Source organism: Anoplopoma fimbria, chromosome 19, assembly GCF_027596085.1.
Source record: "Anoplopoma fimbria isolate UVic2021 breed Golden Eagle Sablefish chromosome 19, Afim_UVic_2022, whole genome shotgun sequence".
Classification (NCBI taxonomy): domain Eukaryota; kingdom Metazoa; phylum Chordata; class Actinopteri; order Perciformes; family Anoplopomatidae; genus Anoplopoma; species Anoplopoma fimbria.
The window spans coordinates 19023627-19046983 of NC_072467.1; the positions used below are offsets into that span (position 1 = coordinate 19023627).

At 41.3% G+C, this 23357-nt stretch overlaps 1 protein-coding gene across 4 annotated transcripts in view; it reads left to right on the plus strand.

The window, feature by feature from the left end:
* The first annotated feature begins 1366 nt into the window (after window positions 1-1366).
* Window positions 1367-23357, plus strand: part of LOC129108678 (pleckstrin homology domain-containing family A member 5-like) — a 77157-nt gene continuing 55166 nt past the window's right edge. For 3 of the 4 annotated variants that reach the window (XM_054620561.1, XM_054620563.1, XM_054620562.1), the window contains exons 1-3: window positions 1385-1498; window positions 1612-1688; window positions 2669-2726. In XM_054620561.1, coding sequence (XP_054476536.1) covers window positions 1407-1498; window positions 1612-1688; window positions 2669-2726 — 227 coding nt within the window. In that variant the 5' untranslated portion in view covers window positions 1385-1406. Of the gene's footprint in view, window positions 1499-1611; window positions 1689-2668; window positions 2727-10792; window positions 11029-23357 lie in introns of those variants that run through there. The other variant, XM_054620566.1, reaches the window with a different exon arrangement.

The window sequence follows — 23357 nt, forward strand, 5'->3', positions numbered from 1 at the left end:
TCCCATGTTTCCATGGCTGGATTAATCAGTTGGTAGGCATCTAATGAACTCCCTAAATAAATTCATGATGATTTGATAAATTGATGATAATCATCATGACACAGGTGTAAACAATAAAATTAATAAAAGCTGAATTATGTAGCTTCTTCCACAGTGGTACGGGGACACTAGAATGAAGGAACCATCATTAATGTTATACGTATAACATCTAGGCTTTTACTACTATAGCAAGTCAAAATGTCTGGTGTGAAAAAGGCTAAACCCCTAGAGGGGCCCAGCAGATCAATTTTGCCCTGGGAAGGCTGCTACAACCCTGCAGGTTATTCCGGCCCTGCCCCCATGTTTGTTCACACCGGTGAGAGGTGTCTTTGTTTAGAACAATGTGCATCCACAACCACACAAAAGGGTAACAATAACAGAGCCACAATCAAACAGCAGAGGGAAACATATTTGAATGGAATTCTTGCAGCAATATAACTTATCTGTCTGTCAAATGTACAGTATTTAAAAAAAAAAAAGATCAATATTTCCCTTTTAAAAGCAGATTTTTGTGGAAATACTTAAAACTAATTAAAAGCAAGTATCTCAAATATGTACTTGTGTACAGTACCAGTCAAAAGTTTGGACACACCTTCTCATTCAACTACTTTGATGAATCTAAAATATAAAATATATTCTGGTTTGTTGAGCATTTGTTTGTTTACCACATAATTCCATATGTGTTCCTTCATAGTTTGGATGTCTTCAATATTAATCTACAATGTAAAAAATAAAGAAAGAAAGAAAGAAAGAAAGAAAGAAAGAAAGAAAAACCATTGAATGAGAAGGTGTGTCCAAACTTTTGACTGGTACTGTATGTATATATAAATAAATAAAAATATATATATTTATACATATATATATAAATAAATATTTATATATATATATATATAAATAAATATATAAATATATATATATATATATATATATAAATATATATATATACAGTACCAGTCAAAAGTTTGGACACACCTTCTCATTCAACTACTTTGAAGAATCTAAAATATAAAACATATTCTGGTTTGTTGAGCATTTGTTTGTTTACCACATAATTCCATATGTGTTCCTTCATAGTTTAGATGTCTTCAATATTAATCTACAATGCAGACATTTTTTTTTAATAACAATAAAGAAAATAAAGAAAAACATTGAATGAGAAGGTGTGTCCAGACTTTTGACTGGTACTGTATACATAATGAAACATGTCGGTCAATTACCCCCCTCTGACTCATTAATTGACCGTACCTGTCCGCCCCGCCCCTCGTTCTCCCTCCCGCCTCTCACAGACACCCGCCGTTGCCAAGGTTTCCGTGTACGCGCTGCCTGCGCTAGCGGAGCCGCGCGGTTGTCATACAGCATTGCCAGACATGGCGGCGGATCTACAACCCGAGTGGATTTCTTGTCTCCCTTCTTCCTGGAGTTACGGGGTTACTCGGGATGGACGCGTCTTCTTCATTAAGTAACTATTCCCGCGAGTATTTCCCGCGTGTGAGAACAAAGTCGCCGTGTTATTAACGAACCCGTCTCTCTCTCTCTCTCTCTCTCTCTCTCTCTCTCTCTCTCTCTATACAGCGAGGAAGCCAAGAGTACAACCTGGCTGCATCCCGTGAGTGGCGAGGCGGTCATAACCGGGCACCGGAAGACTCCAGGTGAGGTGTCACTGATCAAGTGTCTGTGGAGACACCGTGACATCCATGCTGCGTGTGTGTGTGTGTGTGTGTGTGTGTGTGTGTGTGTGTGTGACACTGGTTCCGTGTAAAGTGAGCCCGCTCTCGTGCACCACCTCTGCTCTGCCCTGTTCGTGCACCACTTCTTCCTCGCGATTAATCGAGCACCTTGTGTGAGGCAGAGCCAGTTTGACAGGTATTATGTGTAGAAACAGGAGCCAGTAGTGTTGGCTTTAAATGCACAGAACATTACCTTCCTCTACAAAACAACTGAGCTCCTGGTAACGTACGAGACTGGTGACGTTACCGTGTGACAGCCTCCTCTGAGGGAGTCTCTGCAGAGGTTTTACCCACTAATGTAATTGAGTGGCTGCTGCATCTCAGTGGGGCTGCAAACAAGGCTTTGCTCCTCGATTGATTGATCATTTTAGTCTATAGGGTTAATGTCAAACATGGTGAGAAAAGCACATCAGAATCCCCCCCATAGCCCAAAGTCATTAGAGATCAATCAATTAGCTGATTAATCGATTAGTCGATTGAAAGAAAAATGATCAGCAATTATTTTGATAATCGATTTGTCCGACTGGCAGTCCAAGACCCAGACATATTTCATTGATACATATATATATATATATATATATATATATATATATATATATATATATATATATATATATATATAAACTGTATATCCTCACATTTGAGATGTCGGAAACAGCAAATGTTTGGCATTCTTACTTGAAAAATGACAACAATAAATCAAATTTCAACATCAACTAAAAATGTAATCAGCCAATCAAAGCTGCAGCTCTGCGTATCAGCGTGTGAATCGACAGCTGGGAGTGCATAGCTCTAGTTAGTTTAATACACACAACATCTGTTTGTTCAACCAGTTTGTGTTGACATGTCCGTCCGTCCCCTCCCCCCCCCCTCTCCCCTCTTCCCTCTTTCCTCTTTCACAGACCTACCCACTGGATGGGAAGAAGGATATACTTTTGAGGGTGCACGATGTTTCATCAAGTGAGTCTAACAACCTGCCTCCTCCTGACACACACCCATCATAACCCCAGAAACCGGCAAACATTGATTGCAGCATGTGGTCATTAAAAAACAGGATGCATTTATTTATCTCTGGCTTTATCACTTCAGACGAATGGAAACACTCGTTCAAGTGCTGGAATACTCCCTAAACCATGCTGTGTATTTGAAGCAAAGATTGCACGGCTGTACTTTTGGAAACCTTTACTCCCCATTTCTGTACTGCAGAAGCCTATCGCAAACGTTAATGATTACACAGGAACATTGTGCAAATACGAGACAGACACGGGCAAAGTGTGGTGGCTGTCTTCCTGCGAGCTGTTTTTATTTATTCAGACTTACCCTGCTCGGAGCTGAGCCTACTTGGGAGAGTTGAGCCAAAGTATAATGTGTTCTCGTCTTCAGACGGTTATTAATCTGTCAAAAACCGTCACCCTCTTTGTTTTTGTTTATATGGCGTGCTCAGATTAAAAAAATGACACTTGTTTTAAGTAGATGCTGGAAAAACGGTTCTGAGGTACATGCCAACCTACGGTATTACAGGGATTTCACAAGACTTATTTAAAGTCTCCCTCCATTGATTTTCACACAATATATCCACAGTGCTAATATTTCTTGGTGCTATTTAGGCAGGAGGAAATGGGATTTATCCTCCATGTCGTTATGTTGTGTTATATATGTTACGTATTTAAACTTATGTAATGTGCCTTTTACTACCATGAAAAGTACTCTATAACCCGGAATGTTTTATTATTAATACTATAGCACTTTGATTTGTTCAGTTGGTACCTCTCTATGTCTGATGACCAGGATTTACATGAATTACATTAGTTGGCTCTGCTACAAACTCTCTGAACCACGGTACATCACATGTTTTCCTCTCCCTCCTCCATGGTTGCCTGATGCATGCGACTGATCAAAAGAGATCACAGGCGCTGTCATTCAGTCCGCACTGATTCATCATCTTTTCCTCAGAATGTTGTAAATCCACGTATATGACTTGAAGCATTTTGTTATTGTATATGTCCTCCTCCACAAAGCAGTTAAAGATATGTTGCTGATGAATTTTCCTTTCAAAATACAAGAATGTTTCTGCGTGATTGAAGCCTTGCAATATAAAGGCAACTCATTTAGGATATTATGCCACATTATCTTCACTGAATCCTCTCTGTGTCTTTGACTTCCTCGTGAATTTGAGGAGCTTCATGTGGCAGGTTGCCAGGCAGTCATTTTATATTCCAGTATTTTATCACAGCTCCTCAGTGCAAAACGGACGCCTTTCATTAGTTGATAACTTTGACTCTGGCACCGTCCAAAGACATAGATATGCCCTCTGCAAAACAAGTTACAAACTAATCACTTTGTCCCCTACAAAGCGTGCAGGCTGCATATTGCAAGTGAAAAAAAACCCATTAGTTTAATGTGTTAGCTACATTTTAGACAGAAGTTCCATTTGAATTAAACAGTTGTGTCCTTTATTTTAGTCAAAACTCAGCACTGTTTCTTCTACAAATGACTCAGCTGTCTATAGAGGTCACTGCATTGTATGGGAAAGATAAACCTGACGTACACATGTTTAACTGAGGAATAAGAGAGTGTAGACTGTACTGATTAACAGGATATATGGACAGTTGGGATCATTTAAATTTGTTTTAAACATTATATTTCCCCATGAAAGATAATGTTGTCTATTTATTCAGAATTGGCTGAGCTCATGACAGTGAATTAATCAAATGTAACATTGTGTGATACATACATTCAGTATCTGCCTCGGTCATCTTAAAGCAATAAGAAGCTTACTGATTATCTGACAAACTACATGGGATCATTTACAGCAACCAAGTCATAGCTGATGCACCACTGCTCCGTCAGGAGGAGCCACAGTTTTATTTGTGTGTCTGCAAAGAAGCAGTTAAACCGTTTGAATCTTCTAGTCACCTGTAATTACAAGTCCCAGTGAGAATAAACACAGTGCAAACAACAGCACGTTCAGCTGCTTTAACTGAACCTGTATTTATTTGTTGTTAAGCAAGTAAGAAAACACAAAGAATTGGACACTTTTTGAAACTGTAATAGTTAGCCCCATTTTGGTTGAAAATGAAGTGAATACAGTGAAAAGTGCATCAGTACCGCAAACTACCTCTATTTTTACTTCCCCTCTGTCACTCATTAGTGGTGCATGTCACTAACCTGTGCCTGTCATTTATTTTTTAACTCTGCTTGAAAGAATCTAACTCGCTAAACTGTTAGCCCCAACTTTGAAGTGTAAATGAACTTCACATCGCCTGAATATAACATTTTCCTTTTCAATTGGGTCCCTAGAAAATACTAGACATACAACATACTCTACTGCCTGGAGGTAGATTATTACTGATGCAGGTTTTTGTGGGTGGAATGCAGATATTGGTACTACATGTGACCGAGGCCTCCTCAGCCTTGCTTGTTTTGGATTGTTTGAGGAAGACACATTCTCCCAGGCTGTTTACTTTGACTGGCCAATGAGTTTCTTCTTTGTTGCTCTACTTAAGGGTGCTAAATTCGAAGTTCACAGCTTAATATAGCATATAGAGATATAGTGGAGTAATGCGTACCTGAGTAGTGAATGAAGTCCCTCTCCCTCTGTGTGTGTTGTTATCTGAGCTTCTCTGTGCTTTGTTGACAAAGCCTGGCCGGCTGCATGTGCCCCTTTGGCTAACTAATGGCCGCCGCCCTGCACTCCTACGGCAGTTACCCTTTGTTAGCGCCGTCCCAACCGATGACATTGTTGCAGAAACTTACCGACCGCCCTCCGGTTACCCCCACCTCTCCAGTCAACACTTTTAGCTCCGTCACCACTGTTGTCTGTTCGTGCTGTGAGCACCGTTAGCTGCTAGCTGCTATCTCAACCTTCTTGGTGTATAGAGCCGCATGTAAGCACCAAATATGCTCTGATTTCTGTATTGAGCATCTTTGATAAGAGCTTTTAGAATTCTTGCTGTGTGGTCATCGCTGTTTTGTGTCATTGTTTGCTAGCACTGATAAATAAAGTATGGTCAAATCAAGACACAAGATCGGCTCAGTCGGTCTTTAGTGATGAATATGTATCTTAGATGTACTTAGGATGAGGAATCAGGCTATGTGAAACCATGCCTGTTCATTTCATTGCTTCTCATTGTTTTGACATAGAGATTTGTTGACAAGTTTATGTGATAACTACCTTGGCCCGTTCTTGGGACATTTTGAGTCTTTATGGGAGGCTGCCAATAAAAGCCTCTGCAAACTCTCCAAAGCCATTAGCCTGATGACAGCTGGATAAGCCTTATATATACAGTAAGTTATCATTATAACTTCATCATCAGTTTAGTATTGTTAAGTATAGCAAGTTTAGTTTTGGTTGTTGTTTTTTAAGCAAACAATTTATACAAAAAAACCACAACACTGTCCTCCTGTTTTCAGTTTTCTGAGAAAGAGACTGGATCATTGATTCACTTCCATGACTCGGGTCTGTTTTGAACCAAAGGATCTGGCCCATTCACATGCTGGCTGTGTGTCTTGGCTGCTACCATCGGGTTACACAGTGTGTGAGCATCAAGGAGCAGATTGTGCTGACGTAGGCTGTCCTCGGGCGGGATGTGCGAGGGAGGATTGGAAGGTGCAGGTTGTTGGTGTGATAGTGTTGACTAGACGCATGGCCCATCACGAGATGTGATTCTTTTTTTTTTTTTTTTTTTTTTGGTGCTGTGAGTTTGGAGTGAAGGTCAGCGCAGATGTTAATTGAATCAGTCACGGCTCACTGCTCGCCTCAGACGGAGCAGCCTCTTTTGAGTGGCTGGCTTGTTTGCAGGTGGCCCAATGCCAACACGGCTTTTTAGTTTGGGGAGCTATGTGTCAAACTTGCTGTCAAACTAACAGAGAGTGAGATAATGAGGAGGTGTAAATCTGAAAACTATTAGCCTGTATATTTCAGACATGATTTTTCTTTAAAAATGTGCTTGTTTCTTTTTTGTCTGGAAGCGTACATGTCGATTACATCATACTGCACACCCACACACTAAATCATTGTACCTTCCCATCTTCTGTGGCTCATTGAGCAGAGAGTAACGGGTCAATAGCACCCACCCATTAGTCCTAATACATTTCACTTCTTAAGCCAGTGGCTTTTGGCCCTGGTCTAAACTGCTGAATTTGGCGATAAATCAGAGAACGCTGAACTCCACCCAGCCGTTGAGCTGCTTTGGGCCTCCCAGAGCCGAAACAAAAGTGACGGACACTTTCTCCTTCACATTAACCTGTCAGGTTATTTTGCACCTTGTGTCGATAGTTAAGAGCTCGGAGACTAACAGAATCCCTTAATGAACTACACTTCTGTGCAACCATCTGCAGCTTAGCTAGGACTGCACAATTAATCAATATAAAATGCAATCATGGTTTTGGCATTATAAAGGCGTACTCAAATTGTATTATAACCAAATTGCTTCCTAAACTAACTGCCAGTCAGCAGTGTATTGAGATGTTTTATCTTCACCTTTGAGGGGCTGGCATGCTGCAGCGTGTAGGCCTGCCTCCTAGTAGCTGATAAATCAACTAACTGGCTGCGTCTGCATAGGCTCTGTGCAGCGTTCTATATGGAGACTCAAGCTATTGGACGTTTTATTTCCATGACTTTTTCCCTGTAACCCTCTCTGGGGTACTGTAGTGATTTTTACAGCCACACAGAGTGCAGTATCTGTTCAGTTTGTTTTGCTTTGTGACGTTAACTGCATTTTGATGAGACTGTGCCATCTGGCAGATTTGTTTTTTCCATCTTGCACATAATACCACATTTGAAGTTAAGCTTCATTTTGAACAAGATGGGGGGGCATGATTTGAGTAATTGAACCATCGTTTTGTGTCAAAATGTTTGTCTGTCACTGTCTGCTAATGAGGATTGTTGACCCGTGCCAACCTTTCAGGAGGGTGAGGGTAAATGGGGTGAAGTCAGTTTGATGGGTGCAAAAGCCCTAATATTTTGGTCGAAGAGTGATTACCCTAATGACTAAATCTATTATAATTGTTGCCTCATGGATGCAGGAGCTAACAATTGTAATAGATTTAGTAATTAGGCTTAGCAATTATGTTTATGCAAAGACAGGTGCAGATCTCCTGGCTGTTCCTCCTCATTGTTTGATATTCTTGTCTCATTTATTCTGTCTGAAAAAGGAGAGGAACTTCTGAAGTCAGGGCTTATTACTGAAGGTTACACAATCAGATAGCTGACATCTTGTTTTGAAGGCTAATGAGCGAGTTATAATTACAGTAGCAGGCCCAAACGGCTGACCCTCACAATGCTACGGAGCAAAAGTCTGATTTATCAGTGCAAAGTTATTAATGTTTCATTTGGCAACATTTTCCCTGCGTCCTTTGAGGGCAATTTGCCGCTTCCGAGTGCTCATCAGTATAAAGTGCAACTTAAAACATAAATATTGTACTCGTCTGCTCTGCAACCACCACTTTCATGAAGCCGTTCACTTCCACAGCTGCATAATTCATCACTCAGAACAGAGGAAAAGCATGTCAATTGAAATTTGGCAAATTATGAGCAAAATCTCTCTTGTGGATCTCTGGTTTGCTGTTGGCTCAGTTTGTCCTTTGAAGGCCCACACATCGGCTGACTGCGCAGTTAAAAGTAGGAGTATCGGGTTGCTCTCATATGGATCAATATTCAGTTGTCACAATCAAACTTATTTTTTTATTGATAACCTATTAGAGCCTCTGTTTGTCGTAATGCCTGATGTGGTAAAAATGACTAAGAAGCCTTATATTTCCTGTGACTAATATTAGTCCATGTTACAAGACACAAACCTTTGAACCCAGACAAAGATGACATGATGCTGCTGTCATAAAGTTTCCACAAAAATCAGCAAACTTGTTAGCAAATAATTACCCGTTTAAACATCCAGCATATACTGAGCAACTTTAGCACTCATTTGAAGATGTGTTTCTTGGCACCAGGCAACTGTTTTAGTCCCAAAGTCAATCTTCTTTTAGCTCTGTTTTCTCTCTTACCAACTCTTGAGGGAAATATCTGACTCTTCAGTTGCTAAATGATCCACTATGTTCTCCAAAGATTGGCTACCTTTATCTTTCTGTTGTTTGGCGCTGGATAGGTTGCTTTCAGTTGATTTCTCTCTAAATATGAGAACAGTTGCCTGCGCCTGCTGAAAACGATGCTTTGAGAGGGGTGAGAGGGAATCAAAACAATACAATTGAAAGATGCTGAAACGCTCCTTTAGACCTGCGGAGTCAGATGATAATTCTCTGTTGATTTGTCACTACAAGTGAGCCCTTTCACATCACACATTGTCATTTGATACATTGTTAGCAAAACATTGTTTTGATCGTGGCCACTTTAAAGAATAATTTAGCGGAATAAGCTTGCTGGTTATAAATCTGATGAAAAATACACAACAGTTTCAGTATACTAATTCTATAGTTTTCTACTAGCATTTAAATAGTCCAAAAAAGGCTCACTTTTCATGCCATTTGTCCGTACCAGTATTTTCTGTTCTTGCTTTGCCGCTTCTCTCTCTAAATTTCATCCCTGCATCGCCCGACACTTCAGAGACTGACACTTCAGGGCATCAGTGAAATGAGGCATCTTATCAGACATCTGAAGAATGGATTAGACTTCAAGCATAGGGGATTTGTTTTCATTTTCATGAGTGACATCAGCTAAAGTGAGTAAAATTCCCCAATGCTAAGGGCCAATCTGAGGAAGGAGCTCACATTGATTCTTATTTCTGTCAGTGCGGGTTTGAGGTGGCTTAATCTGTACATTTACCCGGAGTGCGGTTTTAGAGTTTAGGTCTTGATCCTTCAGGGCAAACACGATGGGAGTCCTTCAGTATCTGTCCCAGAACCCTCCGTAACTGTCAGACACACAGTATTGGCTCTACCTTCTCTCCAGGGAATAATCCAAGCTTCTATCTGTGTGCAAAGCCTTCTATCAGACCTGATTATGTCACCCTGGAAATCCAGTCACAGTAGAGATGTGTGAGAGAGGTGACTAGGTGTTTGGATTTGGAATAAATGAAAGATAATGGCTGTATACTTAACCCTTTGATAGGTTATCATAATTTGGCTAATAGGCTAATTAAACTCGGATCAAGTGGAATTGAAATGCTCCGAGGTCAAAAGAAAGCTGTGACCAATCACAAGGGTTGATTTTCAGTCACGCTGTGATTAAGTGTTCTCTGCTTCCAAAACATGATCACAGCCGAAGTGAAGAGCATTGGCAATAGACGGTTAACCTTCAGTCTAATGTTACTACACTTTCTAATAAGGGGTCAATCTGACAGGTGATACGTTGCATTCTGGGACACATAGACCTAATAGACCTAATCAACTGTTAAACATTAACCCCCCGTTGCAAATAAGGGTGCACGGTTTATTCTCTATGATCCTCCACCAGGTCCAACAGTGGCTCCATTTTTATAATATGTTGTGCATTTGATGTCTCATGTAAAAAAAAATCACAGAAAATGTATTTACAATTTTATGAAAGATACTAAATGCATTAAAAAAAAAAACTATAACCATAATATTTTCATTTTATGGAATGGTTCAGCTTAAGCATAAAGGTCATATAGCTACATGGACATTTTTGGACAAGCAGAAACTGACTATACTGTATACTATATACTGTATATTTGTTATTGTCTAATAAAGCAGAAGTACAACATTTTTACAAGCTACAATGTAGTAACCTTGAGGAAGTTACAATATTTAATTTTTATACGATGTTACTCGTCAACTCCCACTGCTGAAACCAACCGCAAACCTATTCAAACCTAATTAACCTTATCCGGTGCAGGGTTGCTGGGGCAACGCTCACAAATGTTCTTCTTTTTTTTGCATTTTCTTTTAATTTAATCAGCAGCAAAGCCGTCCACTTTCACACATACAGTAGATGTGTCGCGCTCTGCCTTTTCTCAGCGCGTCTTTCCCGGCTGGTAGCACCTCGAGGTATTTCGAGAGATTTATGATAAAGGCAACAAGAAGAGCCAATTTTATTTCATTTGTTTTGCCAGAACTCCAGCCTATCCCAGCAGACGATAGGTGAGAGGTGTGTCGCCCACTGGACTGCTCACCACTCTGCCAGAACAAAGACAGACGGCCTCGTTCACACCTATGTGGCAATTAGTTGCCTGGGCGTCCTGCCTGTTGGAGGAAATGTGAGCGCCCATAGAAAATCCACACAAACAAGACAACATGTAAACTTCTATAAACAAACTTTAAAAGTCACCTTTTAGGAAAAATATCAAAGTATAAGGGAAACATTTCACTCTGAGGTGTTATCTAATGAGAGTAATGGACTCTCTATCTGATACGTTGTTATTATTACTATACAGATTTAATGTAAGAAGTCTGATGAATAATGTGTCGTCAGTTTTCAATAAAAGAATCCTGATGATCCTCATAATCATGAAGCCCATTTGCAACGGTATGTTTGAAAAGAAGTGTTGGTTCCCAATACACATGGCTAACATTAACAAATGGCACACCAGGGACAACGCTTTATTCAAACTGCAAAGCTCTGAGAGTGTTTACTCACCCCCTTGGCAGGGGGAGGCTCTGATGGCTGTGGCTGCTGACTCACTAACTCTGTCAGTGCTCGGCACTCATGCAGCTCACTTATATGTGTGTGTGTGTGTGTGTGTGTGTGTGTGTGTGTGTGTGTGTGTGTGTGTGTGTGTGTGTCTAACGTGATTTAAGAGGTAAACCAGTGGACCTGGATCTGCTGTACATCATCCCCCGTCTCTAGCTCCGTAACTCTCTAGTTCTGAGGCCGGGTGCTGACGGGGAGACAGACAGTCAACCAGGCCGGCTTTGAGCTGCTCAGACTGCTCTCTGTGGGGTCCCCGCCATCTGGCTAGCACTGGAACAAAAAGCGTGTATGTGTTTTTGTGTATGGATGCTGTGTTTGTGTGTGAGAACATATGTGTGTGAGAGCCTCTGATGTCAGTGTCCGCCCCAGGTGCTGATTAAGACAGTTTCTCAGTTAAAATCCACATCAGACCAAGATATGCTCGGCTGCTGTTCGTAGCACTCTTGGCTTTCTATCCGAAGGTTTTGTGACGCATTTGCTGTTTTATAAATTGTTTATAGATTGTGTTTGCTTGTTCCTCTTTTTTTTATCCTATGGGAAGGATTTTTTTATTTTTTTTTCATGACGGAAAACTAAAGGCAAGGCTGCTTTTACCAGGATGAAGAGACTCTTTTATCTGCAGTGGTCCCTGTTGCTATTAGTCTTATTTTTTGGGTGCTGTCACAGTGTGCACCAGCCTCTGACGCTATTATTAAAGCCCAGTACTAAAGAATATGATTGTTACCCCTAACTGATAACATTGATTGAATGTCAGCGTACCTTTTGGGTTCAGTAAGGGGAGCATGCAGCCTACTGTCATTCTTTGGTCCTAAAGCCTCTTGGTGTCTTTGATTTAATGCTGATAGAGCTGTTGAACTTGAGTAATCCCCGTAGCAATGAGCCGTCCTTTGCTGATGTTGTGCCAGGGTGAATCTGGGGACAGCTGCCTTCACCGGGGTCATGCTGTCGGTCTGCTGTTATTCCACACATTATTAGATCTACAGCCGAGAAGTTGGTATACCAGCCTTGTTACAATTCTTTGAGAATGAATCAGATTGACTTCTCACTATTTAATACTTCCTATGGAGCTGCTTTACTTTGCCAGCTGCTTAAGTCTCGTTCTGCATTCTGTTCCATCCAGTCCACTTTATCTCTATATTTTATCCATAGAGTTAAAAAGTAGAGAGGGATATGAAGTTTGGAGAGGCAAAAGTGAGAAAGTTTTTTTTGCCTCATATATGATCTTAAGCCGCTGTGAGTCTTCAGTATCCTGGCGGTTCTCTGCTCTCCTCTGATGTCAAATGATCTGAATCGCCATCTAGCCCGACTGACTGCTTCTAAAGGGCCTGTTTGGCTGAGGAACTCAACATTGCTTCAAGTTAAAACTAGCAACCACTACGGTGCTCATGGTGAGATACTGGAGAGGCAAAACAAGGGCAGATCAGTGCATGTGCAGGTGGAAAGAAACCTGCATTTGCTCGTGAAATTCCTTTACTTTGGTTGCATGATGTGCTCTGTGATCTAGGCGATTGGATATCTCTTAGACTCTTAAAATGTTACGGCATACACCTACTCAGTGCTCACTCTATCTGTTTCATCCTCCTGCCTCTGTTTCTCTTGTCGGCCTGGCCCGGTCTAGTGGACAGTGCACGGCCCAGTTGTTTTCCAGATGGTCTGTGATGATTAGGGAGCTTTTGGAAGCCGTCACTCTGCTCAAAAGCTCTACAGCTGTGAGCTTTTGGAGCATCGTGTTAAACTGTCCACAGAGGGCTTTTTGAACAGCGTACTGTTTCCTGAAACAAATTGTTACAAATTCAGCTTCTGGATTCGTCTTTATCCACATCCAAACAGGCACTCGTCACACAACTCTCCTTACTCTACTCCAAGCCTCTGCTTTCACAGTGATCACACCTCCATAAAAAGGGTTTTCCTTATATATTGCAGCGTATTTTCTTTTCTACCCTCTTCCAGAAGATTGAATAAAGTGTGTAGTGCTGTACTGATGCACTGGTTGCTGCCAAGATTTCAATTTAGCAGCAGCAGTGGAGGGATTAATATTGTACTCTCCTGGTCCTGTGGCTTTTGCTTTTTCCCTCCCTTCTCTCTCCTGGCAACAGTGTCAGCTGCACCGTTCCCCTCAGAAGTCCCACAATTCTCTCTCCACGGCACCTGTCTTTCAGGCCAGACATATTGTATGCCATCAGCGGGATATTGTTTCTTTCTAAGACTTTCCTTTTCGAAAGTTTTTTTAATCCTCTCACAGTTCTCTTCTCTCGAGCTCATTGTCAGCACAAATGCTTTTTGACTCCCTAGGTGTGAGCCTTTGATGTTTTCTTGCCCACAAGAACCATTCAATAGTGAGTGTTTATAATGTAGAATAAATGGCCGGCTGCCACATATGTCGTACCATTATCTATACTGGTCAAATGACTTCTCTGAATGATTAGAAGCACTGGTATGCTCCTTTTCCCCCTCTGTGCTGGCACTTGCAGAAGCCATTCATCTAAAGAGCCCTTATGTAATATCAAATCTGTGTGAAGGACTTCCATAGTTATTCCCAACAAACATCAAGCTTAAGTGAAACTGCTTTTTACAGCCACTCATCGGGCCTCTTGCACGTCTGTGTGAATTTGGTTTAGTGCGAGGCCCATCGTGACTTGAGTGCGCTGTAAATTCTGCTGCTAGATGGGCCACTTGACGGATATAAATAGTAGCCAGGTCGTCACGACTGCTTGAAATAGCACCAAGATCCCTGAGGTCTATTACTACAATGAGGCCAATTATAGATATTTAAAAGTCATTTTGACAATACGTCCTGACAACATCTGTGTATGTATTACTTTGCCGGGGATTTGGCCGTCTTCCTGGAGTCATGGAGGGTTGCACAGGCGGTGGCAGTGATTGGATAATACACTGCATTTATTGCTCCACTGTTGGGTTGTGACTCTTCTGCTGTCGGAGTCCTCTCCCACGCTCTGTCCCCGGATCTGGCCGTCCCTGCCTGAACAAATATTTGATCTCCGTGTCTCATTGAATAATGGATACCTGCTGTGATTGATATTGTACATGTGTGTTTCTCACAAGCTTAATGGCATCACTGGAGTTACCAGAGGAAGAATGTGACACGGTGTGTGGTCAGAGTCACAGAAAACATACAGAAATAGTTGTCCCCCCCCCCATTACAAATGAACACAAGCTGTTTGTCCAGCAAACACATAACCCTGTAAAAAACAAACAGCTAAACGTGCATCCCTTGATCTAAATTGGTGCCTTGGAGATCGGTGCATATCTTCTGCTTCCCCGGAGTTCTAGTCATCTGTTTGAGGTCAGGTGATTCACAGATAGCTGAAGAGAATAGCACTGCTGAGTACGTTACCCCAATAACTGGCTTCGGATGTTCGTCTGAATGCTTGGTAGCTTAGGTTTTCTTTTTTTATAGAAGAAGCAGCATTTTAGGGATCAGTTTTTCCATCTCCTCCTCCTTGTCAGAATACATTTGATTAGGTTGAGTTGGATTTGATGAAGCACTTTTTAAACTTTTAGAAAAAAAAATGTTATATTCATTTCGTATCTACCTTTTATTTCCTTAAATAATTGAAAATCTTTGCTTTCATTATTTTGAATCCTTCATAATTTACCACCACCACCTGTTACTGCGCCTCGCAGTCTGCAGAAATGTGTTCCACACGCGTCCTGATGCCAATAGTGGCAGACCTCAGGATACAAACAACATTGGAACCTAATCATGAAAACATCACTCTGCCTTAGTCGTTAAAAACTCTGTAGGTAGTCCTTTGAAGAGTAGATGCAGGGGAATCAATCTGTCCCCTTTTGTATACTGCATATCAGCTCTGTGCAGCAGCTTGCTCTCACTTTCAGTCAGAGGGTGTGTGAGAGTCTGAGAGTGAGCGGAGTGAGCTGACAGCGGCTTCATAACGCTGGTAATGGTTGGACCACATAGTGATCCATCAGTCTAATCAGCTGTCAGCCCTCTGCAATGTGTCTCCGCAGCAGAAGGGGACGAATGTCTCTGGAAGTCAGAGAGTCTGCTTTGAATATCAGCACTACTTGCTCAAGGACAAATGCAGCCTTCCCACCTCTGTGCTGCTATTCACAAACTAATGTGTGCCGGAATGCCTCCTCCTCCTCCTCCTCCTCCTCCTCCTCTCTGGATGAGGGGGAGCCCACTGTTTCTCACTGTAAGACCTCTGCTGGTGGTTCAGATAAATACACCCCCGACTCTGACTGCGATGTTGTGATCGCCACGTCTCTGCTCCCGTGCTTCTTGTGTACGGTAGCGAGATTTAGCAGAGAGCGTTTCAAGACCTCCACACTGTGTGACAGCTTTATTACTGCCTGCCACTGGACTGACGCTGCTCCTGATTGAGTGTGTGGGTGGGCGCTATGGAGAGAAGGGGTGGGAAAAATAACCGGTATAAATGTCAGCAGTGATAGAGAGATGAGCCATGATATGAATTGCACCAACATGAGAATCACGATGTCGCATCACATACAAAGCAATGCAATGTAATGTCTTAATTGTCAGAAAGTGAACTATTTTGATAATCAAATCATTGTTTACTCTTGATGGTTCCAGATTCCTGATTGTGATAGTTTGCTGCTTGTCTGAGGCCACGTCCACATTAACCCGTTTTCACCCGTTTTCATTTTAAGATCTCCGTCCACACGTGCGTTTCAGCATCGTTTTGGAAATGATGTGCGTCCAGACTTGCTCCCCTGAAAACGAATATCACGTGACTATTCACGTACACTGGGCATGCGTATGCCGGTGTAAACAGGAAGTACATTGGTTGCTTGGGTACAGATAATAGATTACACTACTCTTGATACTCGTCGTGCTTGATTCTTAAGAACTTCCTCTAAAATCTTCCTCCATGAACTCAAACAGACACATTTTGTGGAAGTTTTTAGAAGTTTTATTTTTCAAGCTTAGTTACAACACTGCAGGTCTAACTCTGTCTCTCCCACACAGACAGCACATGTACTTTAAATGAACAGTCATTAAACAAAGTTTACTAGATTGTGGGTCCATACATTTGGTCAACACAAGTCTGTCATTAGTCCGTTCTGTAGGGCTGATGACGCCGCCGCCGTCTTACCTCATAGAATATTTTATATTTGTAGGTTTTGTACTGACAAAACAAGACATTGGATGACATCACCTTGGGCTCTAGCATATTCAGATTTTTCACAGTTTTCTAATGTTTATTAGATTAAATAGTTACATTAATAATCAGATGAATTGATTGTGAACACAACTGTCAGTTACAGCTCTAGTTGTGCTATTCAATATACCGTATATTGTGAAATACATTTGTAGTGTCTGTGTCTCTGTTTGAACACTTCTGTCCATATTATTTTGGTTGGGACCCTTTTATAAATGTTGAGTATCAGATCATTTTGATCATCCATCCATCCATCTTCCGTAACCGCTTATCCAGTTAAGGGTTGCGGGGGTGCTGGAGCCGATCCCAGCTGTCAATGGGCGAAGGCAGGGTTCACCCTGGACAGGTCGCCAGTCTGTCACAGGGCTGACATATATAGACAGACAACCACTCACACTCACATCCACACCTACGGGCAATTTCAGAGTCATCAATTAACCTAAGCTGCATGTCTTTGGACTGTGGGAGGAAGCCGGAGAACCCGGAGAGAACCCACGCTGACACGGGGAGAACATGCAAACTCCACACAGAAGGTTGTCTGGCCCGGGAATTGAACCCGGGCCCCTCTTGCTGTGAGGCGACAGTGCTAACCACTACACCACCGTGCAGCCCATCATTTTGATCAGATATGGCAAAAAAAAAAGATTATGTTGCACTTTTTGCTTGTGCTTTGATAGGTTATCGTACACCCTCAAGTGATTTTTTTCTGTATCAAATTATCTAACAGACGGCCAATCTTTTGAATGGTGATGTCATTCTCTCAAAGAAAACTTCTACTAAGAAGCTTCATAAATAACTCTGAAGTCTTTTTGAGTATTTTTAGTCCTCGTCAGTCTTGATGTGCATGATTAAATGTGTCATATTGAAACGCTTGATGAATGCAGGCCCTGGTCCTTGATTCTACAGACTTATGTCGCTGCTGCATCTGTTTGTCTAAAGAATCTGAAACCTTCCCCAAATCTATAAGACGGTGCTGTGTGGTGATTTGGAACGAGGCGTAAGTAGACTGTAAGATCTTCTCCGAGCTGTTAGATTTGCCTCTCTGCCTATTTGTTTTCATTGTTTATTTATGGAGGAGGGAGGCTCATTAGTCATTCAGTGTGACAGTGTAATGTGTACACAAGAAATTTGCTCTTTGCCAAAAAGCAAAGCACAGCTCACGCTGGCTCACTGCCACACTTAAAATTGGCTTTATCCTTCCAATAGTCAAAATGTCAGTGTTCTCAAAAACATGTTTAATTATTTCTTTTTAGAAACCTAGCAAGCAAAGTGCCTGACAGGACTTGTTGTAATGTATGGCAGATTGGTTGCGCATCTTTAAGTCCCCAGCTAAATCTTTATATAATAGAGAATTCAGATAGATTTTTTACTACTAACTTTATTGGCAAACGTTAGGCTTGATGTAATGGTGGTATGTAGGTGTGGCTATTTAACTTGATAAGAGAAAGGAAGGACTCAAATTAGTCCCACACTGGAGCAATACATTATAGGTGTTCAGTAAAAGTCCTTTTCAATTATCAGTTCAGTTTCTGACAGTTCTACATTCTTAGTTTGAAAGCCAAAGCCTGTGTACAAAAAAAAACAAGATGCGTAAAAGCTGAAAATCAGTTGTCAGCGATTTAAAACAAGTTTGCTTGTGGAATATGGATCGATGTTGGATGACTACTGATACTGAAACAACTTGATAATGTTCCTAATTGAAGTTTCTTTCGTGGACATCATTTTAACTGTGGAGAGTCCAGGCCTGGAGCCATGTTAGGCAAGATCTGTCATTCAAAAACAGACACTGTGTACCTTGGTGTTCGTGTTTCTTATTGTCCTCATCATGACCACAACTGAAACCTGCTCAGTCAAACTTCACTTTGATGCGGTCTACGCTGTTTATATTTCAGATTGTGCAAGACTCAAAAGCACAACAATGACCGCTTTGTAACTCAAGCACTCATGTGTCATACTCTTCCTCTTGCAGCATGAAGCGGTCTTCAGGTAAAGCCCTGCAGCCATGTTGCGCCAGGAGGTTGTTAGTTATGTTCCAGCAATGTCAACAGAGCTCTCCTCGTAATGAGCTACTAGTAGACTCATGATGACAGCTTTCCTCAGGGAAAGATGAGAGAGGTGTGCGTAAACTAGACCAGCTTTTCATTTATACACTTCCACCTCTCATTATACACTGCGCACAAACTGACAACATAAACCTGCGGGTTATGCTGCATGGTTTTGGGCATTAACATGTGTTGTTAAGCCTCACTTTTCTTGCTAAAAGTGCTTTATTTTTTGGCATCAATATAAAACTCCATGGCTGTACATTATAAACCTTAATAACACACATATTGCTTTCCTCCAGACACAACATTAAGAGTCTAAAGGTGTACAGAGGCTTATTTCCCCCCTGAATGAATACTCTGACTCTGTGTGACCTGGTTTGACATCACCAGTAACAAAATATTAGTGCGGCTACTGAAAAAGGAGCAGTGTTTTGTTGATTTACGCAGGACTAACAAGGGATAGAGCATGTGGGGCAACAGTCGAACAGACATGAGGTCTTATGATAAATCAACAAGAGACCTTTTTTTTTCTCACAAATTAGTCAATGTTGATGCTGCACAGGGTTTCTCTGGAGAGGACCAGGACAAGCAGTATTAGTAATGTCCCTCTTAATCCCAATAGTTCAGCTCTGTCACTTCCTGTGTGTTTTTTTTCATGTTATCTTTAACAGTCACCACCCATATCAATGCTGCAGTTTGCTCAGAGATGTTGAATCATACAGCATTGCTCAAGGTGTTCAAACATCATAATAACGCAACCGTTATCACTGTGCTATGTTGACAGACGGACGTTTCATTTTATTGTGGATATACCGACGTGTTTCTGTGGATCACTTGTTCGTTCCCTCTAGTTTGCGTTAGGTACGTTATTGTTTTGCACGGGTACAGTGAAGGTTTTAAAAAAGGATGTTTGCAAGCTTTTGTGATACCTAGGATTTGCAAAATTCAATTCTCTTTGCCGCTAGAGATTTTCTTCTTTTCTTCAAATGGGACCTAACAAGGTATGACATGTCTTTTTACTGTAACTGAGTTAGGAGGGCTGGTTTTGTTTTAAAGCATTCTGATTTATTTCATTAAGAACACAAGTGTTTCAAGCTGCCTTGTAGGTTTGGTACTTGCTTGTAAAACACTTGTCTTGTGTCTAAGGGCTTCTCTACGAACATAACTGAATTCCTCTGCCCCTTTGAGTGGATCTCAAATACCACTTCATTTTATAATTAGTCTAGTTTATACAAATCAGTGTGTGTTGGGAACAAGTTAATGTTCTGTCAGCAGAATGTGTCTCCCTTTCCATCTCACTCTCAGCCCAATGCTGCCTTTACCCTTCAAGAGTCTACCCAGGAGATGATTCTGACTATCCGTGAGTCATGGAAGTCTACTAATCCTGTTTACGTGTGCTCTGTCTACGGAAAAGGCACAGCTCCCTTTGGTATCTGGCAGGAGGTGCTGTGTGTGAGGCGAGAGAGGAGGACTCTAACTGTTGAGATTTAGAAAATGATTAATTCAAGTATTTTGTGTTGATGTTAAGTTTATACCTCAGGACATGGTTGATTGTGCTTATTTGAGTTTTAATGTGGTACACCACAGCTCTTCACCTCCCTCTGTGAATAAAAACATAGCAAGCAAGTCTAGGCGAGGCTACCTGATGATACACTTACATACTTTTCTTCACTGGAATGTTCTTCTTAGTTGTGAAAGACAAGAGACAAATGGCCATAAAAAGAGCTGCGTTCAAGGTGCAGTGTGTAGGATTTGGTGGCATCAAGCAGTGAGGTTATTCTCCCATACTGTGACTTTTGTGAGAACTGAAATGGCCCAATCTACAGCAAGTATCTGGTTTGTCCGTTCTGGGCTACTGTAGAAACAGTGGAACCCGGCGGACTATTTGAAAAGAACCTGCTCTGTATCTAGATATAAACCGCTCATTTTAGGGAACGAAATCATGATGATTTCTTATTATCAGGCAATTGTACATTAAAGAACATAATTAATGACAGGATATTTCCATTTCTGCCAATAGATCCCTCTTAAGTGCTGCACACTGTTCCTTTGAGATTGGCCGGGAAACCCTGGAGGCTGCACACCGGCAGCTTGGCAGCATGTCCTCTCTCTTAATTTGTGATATCGATGTACAATATATCACGGCACAGCTGAGGCCTGGAGAACAACACCAGTGTTTCAGAGTCTCTCTGTTGTTTACACATAGTTTGTTACATGACTGTTACCTCCCACTGATATGTTGTGGTGTTCCAGCTGTGTGGGATGCAGATAGAATACGATCAAACACCTTGAAATCCATGACCGTTCTTCTCTCGGAACAAGGTGGTGTGTCCCATTATTTTATAAATCAAGCAGATGTCTGTGAGCTTTATGCTATAATAAGAAAGGTTGTGACTTGTTGGTCTATTCTGTACAAACAGCATCTATCGCATGTCTTTTCTGAGGGAGGGATCCCTCTTATGTTGCTCTTCCTGAGTTTTTTTCTGACAAAAGGTGAGTTTTTTTTTTTTTCCTCATCTGAATCGACGGGCCCAAGCATAGAGGGTGTCATATACTGCAGGTTCTGTTCAGAGGATGCAGTCACGTGCTTGTTATGTCTGACTGTGTGGATCATTTGGGTAAACAGAAAGAGACAGCACAGAGGCAGTTCAGACATCTCGATTTATTTTAAACGTAGGTTGCGTCACTTTTCATGACAGGGTGATGCGTTCAGTGACCCTGCTGTTCACTGAAGATGAGCAGCTGATCCACACTGTATTGAGCAATTGAAGGTGATTCAGGCATGTGGAGTTCAGATTTGCTTTAGGGGTTACCAGGGAACAGATGACTGAAAGGAGGCCGAGGAGGAGACATGTGACTCAGGGGAGAGGCCACATGTTGGAATTGGCTTTAATTTGCAACCAGAAAAACCTAGAAAAAACGGACAGCAAACTTTAAAATGTGCAACCTAAAATAAATACATTTTAAATATATATTGCCGGCAATTTGATGCTACGTGATGAGTTGTACGTCTCTTCGGCTGTTTTGCGAGAAGGGATTGAGCTGTCTGAGCAGCATCACGACAGATTAGAGGTCTTCTCTGAAAGTAGAAGATGATGAACAAGCTGATGTTGGTGTCACTGAAGGAAACCCACAATCCAAGACTTCAATGCTGAAGGGCCAATGGATCTGTGATGGGATTCAGCACAAAGAACCAGAAAAACAACATTTGAAAAGGGATGAATTAGCAACCGGTGTCTTGATGGATTCATTTTTAGGGTTCTCTGAAGAACATGACATCATCTGCACTACTGGTATTTTGTAAACCAGGACTCGAGGGTGGTCATGTTAACAAAAAAACCGTAAGATTAAAACATCTGTCATATATCCGATATAATATTAACCACACTGAATTTTGTTCCGTTACTGTAATAAAGCTTAAAATATTTGATGTTACATTTTCATTATTAAGCTGTCGAGTAACTCTGCATAGTATGTTAATTACTCAAAATATGAGGTGACTGAAAATGACAAGCAACAAAAGCTGATGTCCGCTTGTCAGCCTGGTAAAAAAGATAACTTTTAAAAGTTGGTGTTGAGCCCTGATGCTGCTTTATTTCCCTCCAGCACAGCCATTAGCTGAACGGGTTGCACATCTATGTGTTCAGCAGCGAGATGAAAGGCACTTTGATCTGAATTATTTTGAGGTTTCCTCATTTGATTGAATATATTTTAAAAAATTGAACGTATTCTTTGATCAAGGTTTAGTTTCTGACATTGTCTGATTGAGTTTTAAACATTTGTCTATTTTTTTTTTTGTGTGTCTGTGGGAGTTAACTTAAATATGCATGAAAGTATGATTGTGTAAAATATGAAAATGAAACCTTATCTCAGGTTCGTGCCAGAAACCCCAAAGTACTGCATGATGTTTGAAGTGTGTGCTGTTGTCTGATGCAACAATGGCATCTTAAGAACCGTTACTTTTTTGATTAGCTTTGCATTTGGCCTCAATTCTCAAGATAAAGCGGCATGTTTGGATTGTATGTATGATACTGTCATACTTACTTAATAGCTTAATTCATAAAGGATCTCTATCTGCATATGGCATGTCCTGTTGGACTGTAATTTGTATATTTGCTCAAAATAAGCCATGAAACATTTATTTATTTAATGTCCGGATTAGTGTGGGCCCTCTCATGGCTGAAAGTAAAGATGCTGGTAACGGATATTTGCATGTGACAGAAAAGGTATACGTATGTCTGCTTTGGATCTGTGTCCCTCTATCTGTAAGCCTTCTCTCCTAAACATAGACGAGTCTTAACGCTCAGCAGCTGGGCTCACAAATCTCCCTCTCTGTGATTTCTTTGATGAATATGCATAGATTTACTGAGATCATCCCAGGCCTCCTGTTATGTGGGGTTAATTGTTTACGCCTGCATGCTCATCTCCCAGAAAAGGGCTTTTCTTTGCATCCTTTTCCAGCTGCAGGCGAAGCTGACTGTGCTGCTGAAAGTGAGAATAAAGCATTGAGATTAAGAGCAGATGTCAGCCCGAGCGCCATCAGTGAGTTTGCTAACCAAGTGTAATTACTCATCTTACCCAGCAGAGGGCGTCAATGTATTATCACATGGTCCCTGTTGTGAACCCACTTTTTAAATTCTTGCATGACACTGGAAGGAAAGAGGTGTGTTTTGCATTTTTCACTTTGATTCATGGAGAGTAGAGTTCATTCCAAATATGGTATTTCATACCAGATTGCATTGATTTTTATTTAAGTCTCAGAAGCTGGAACTGGTAA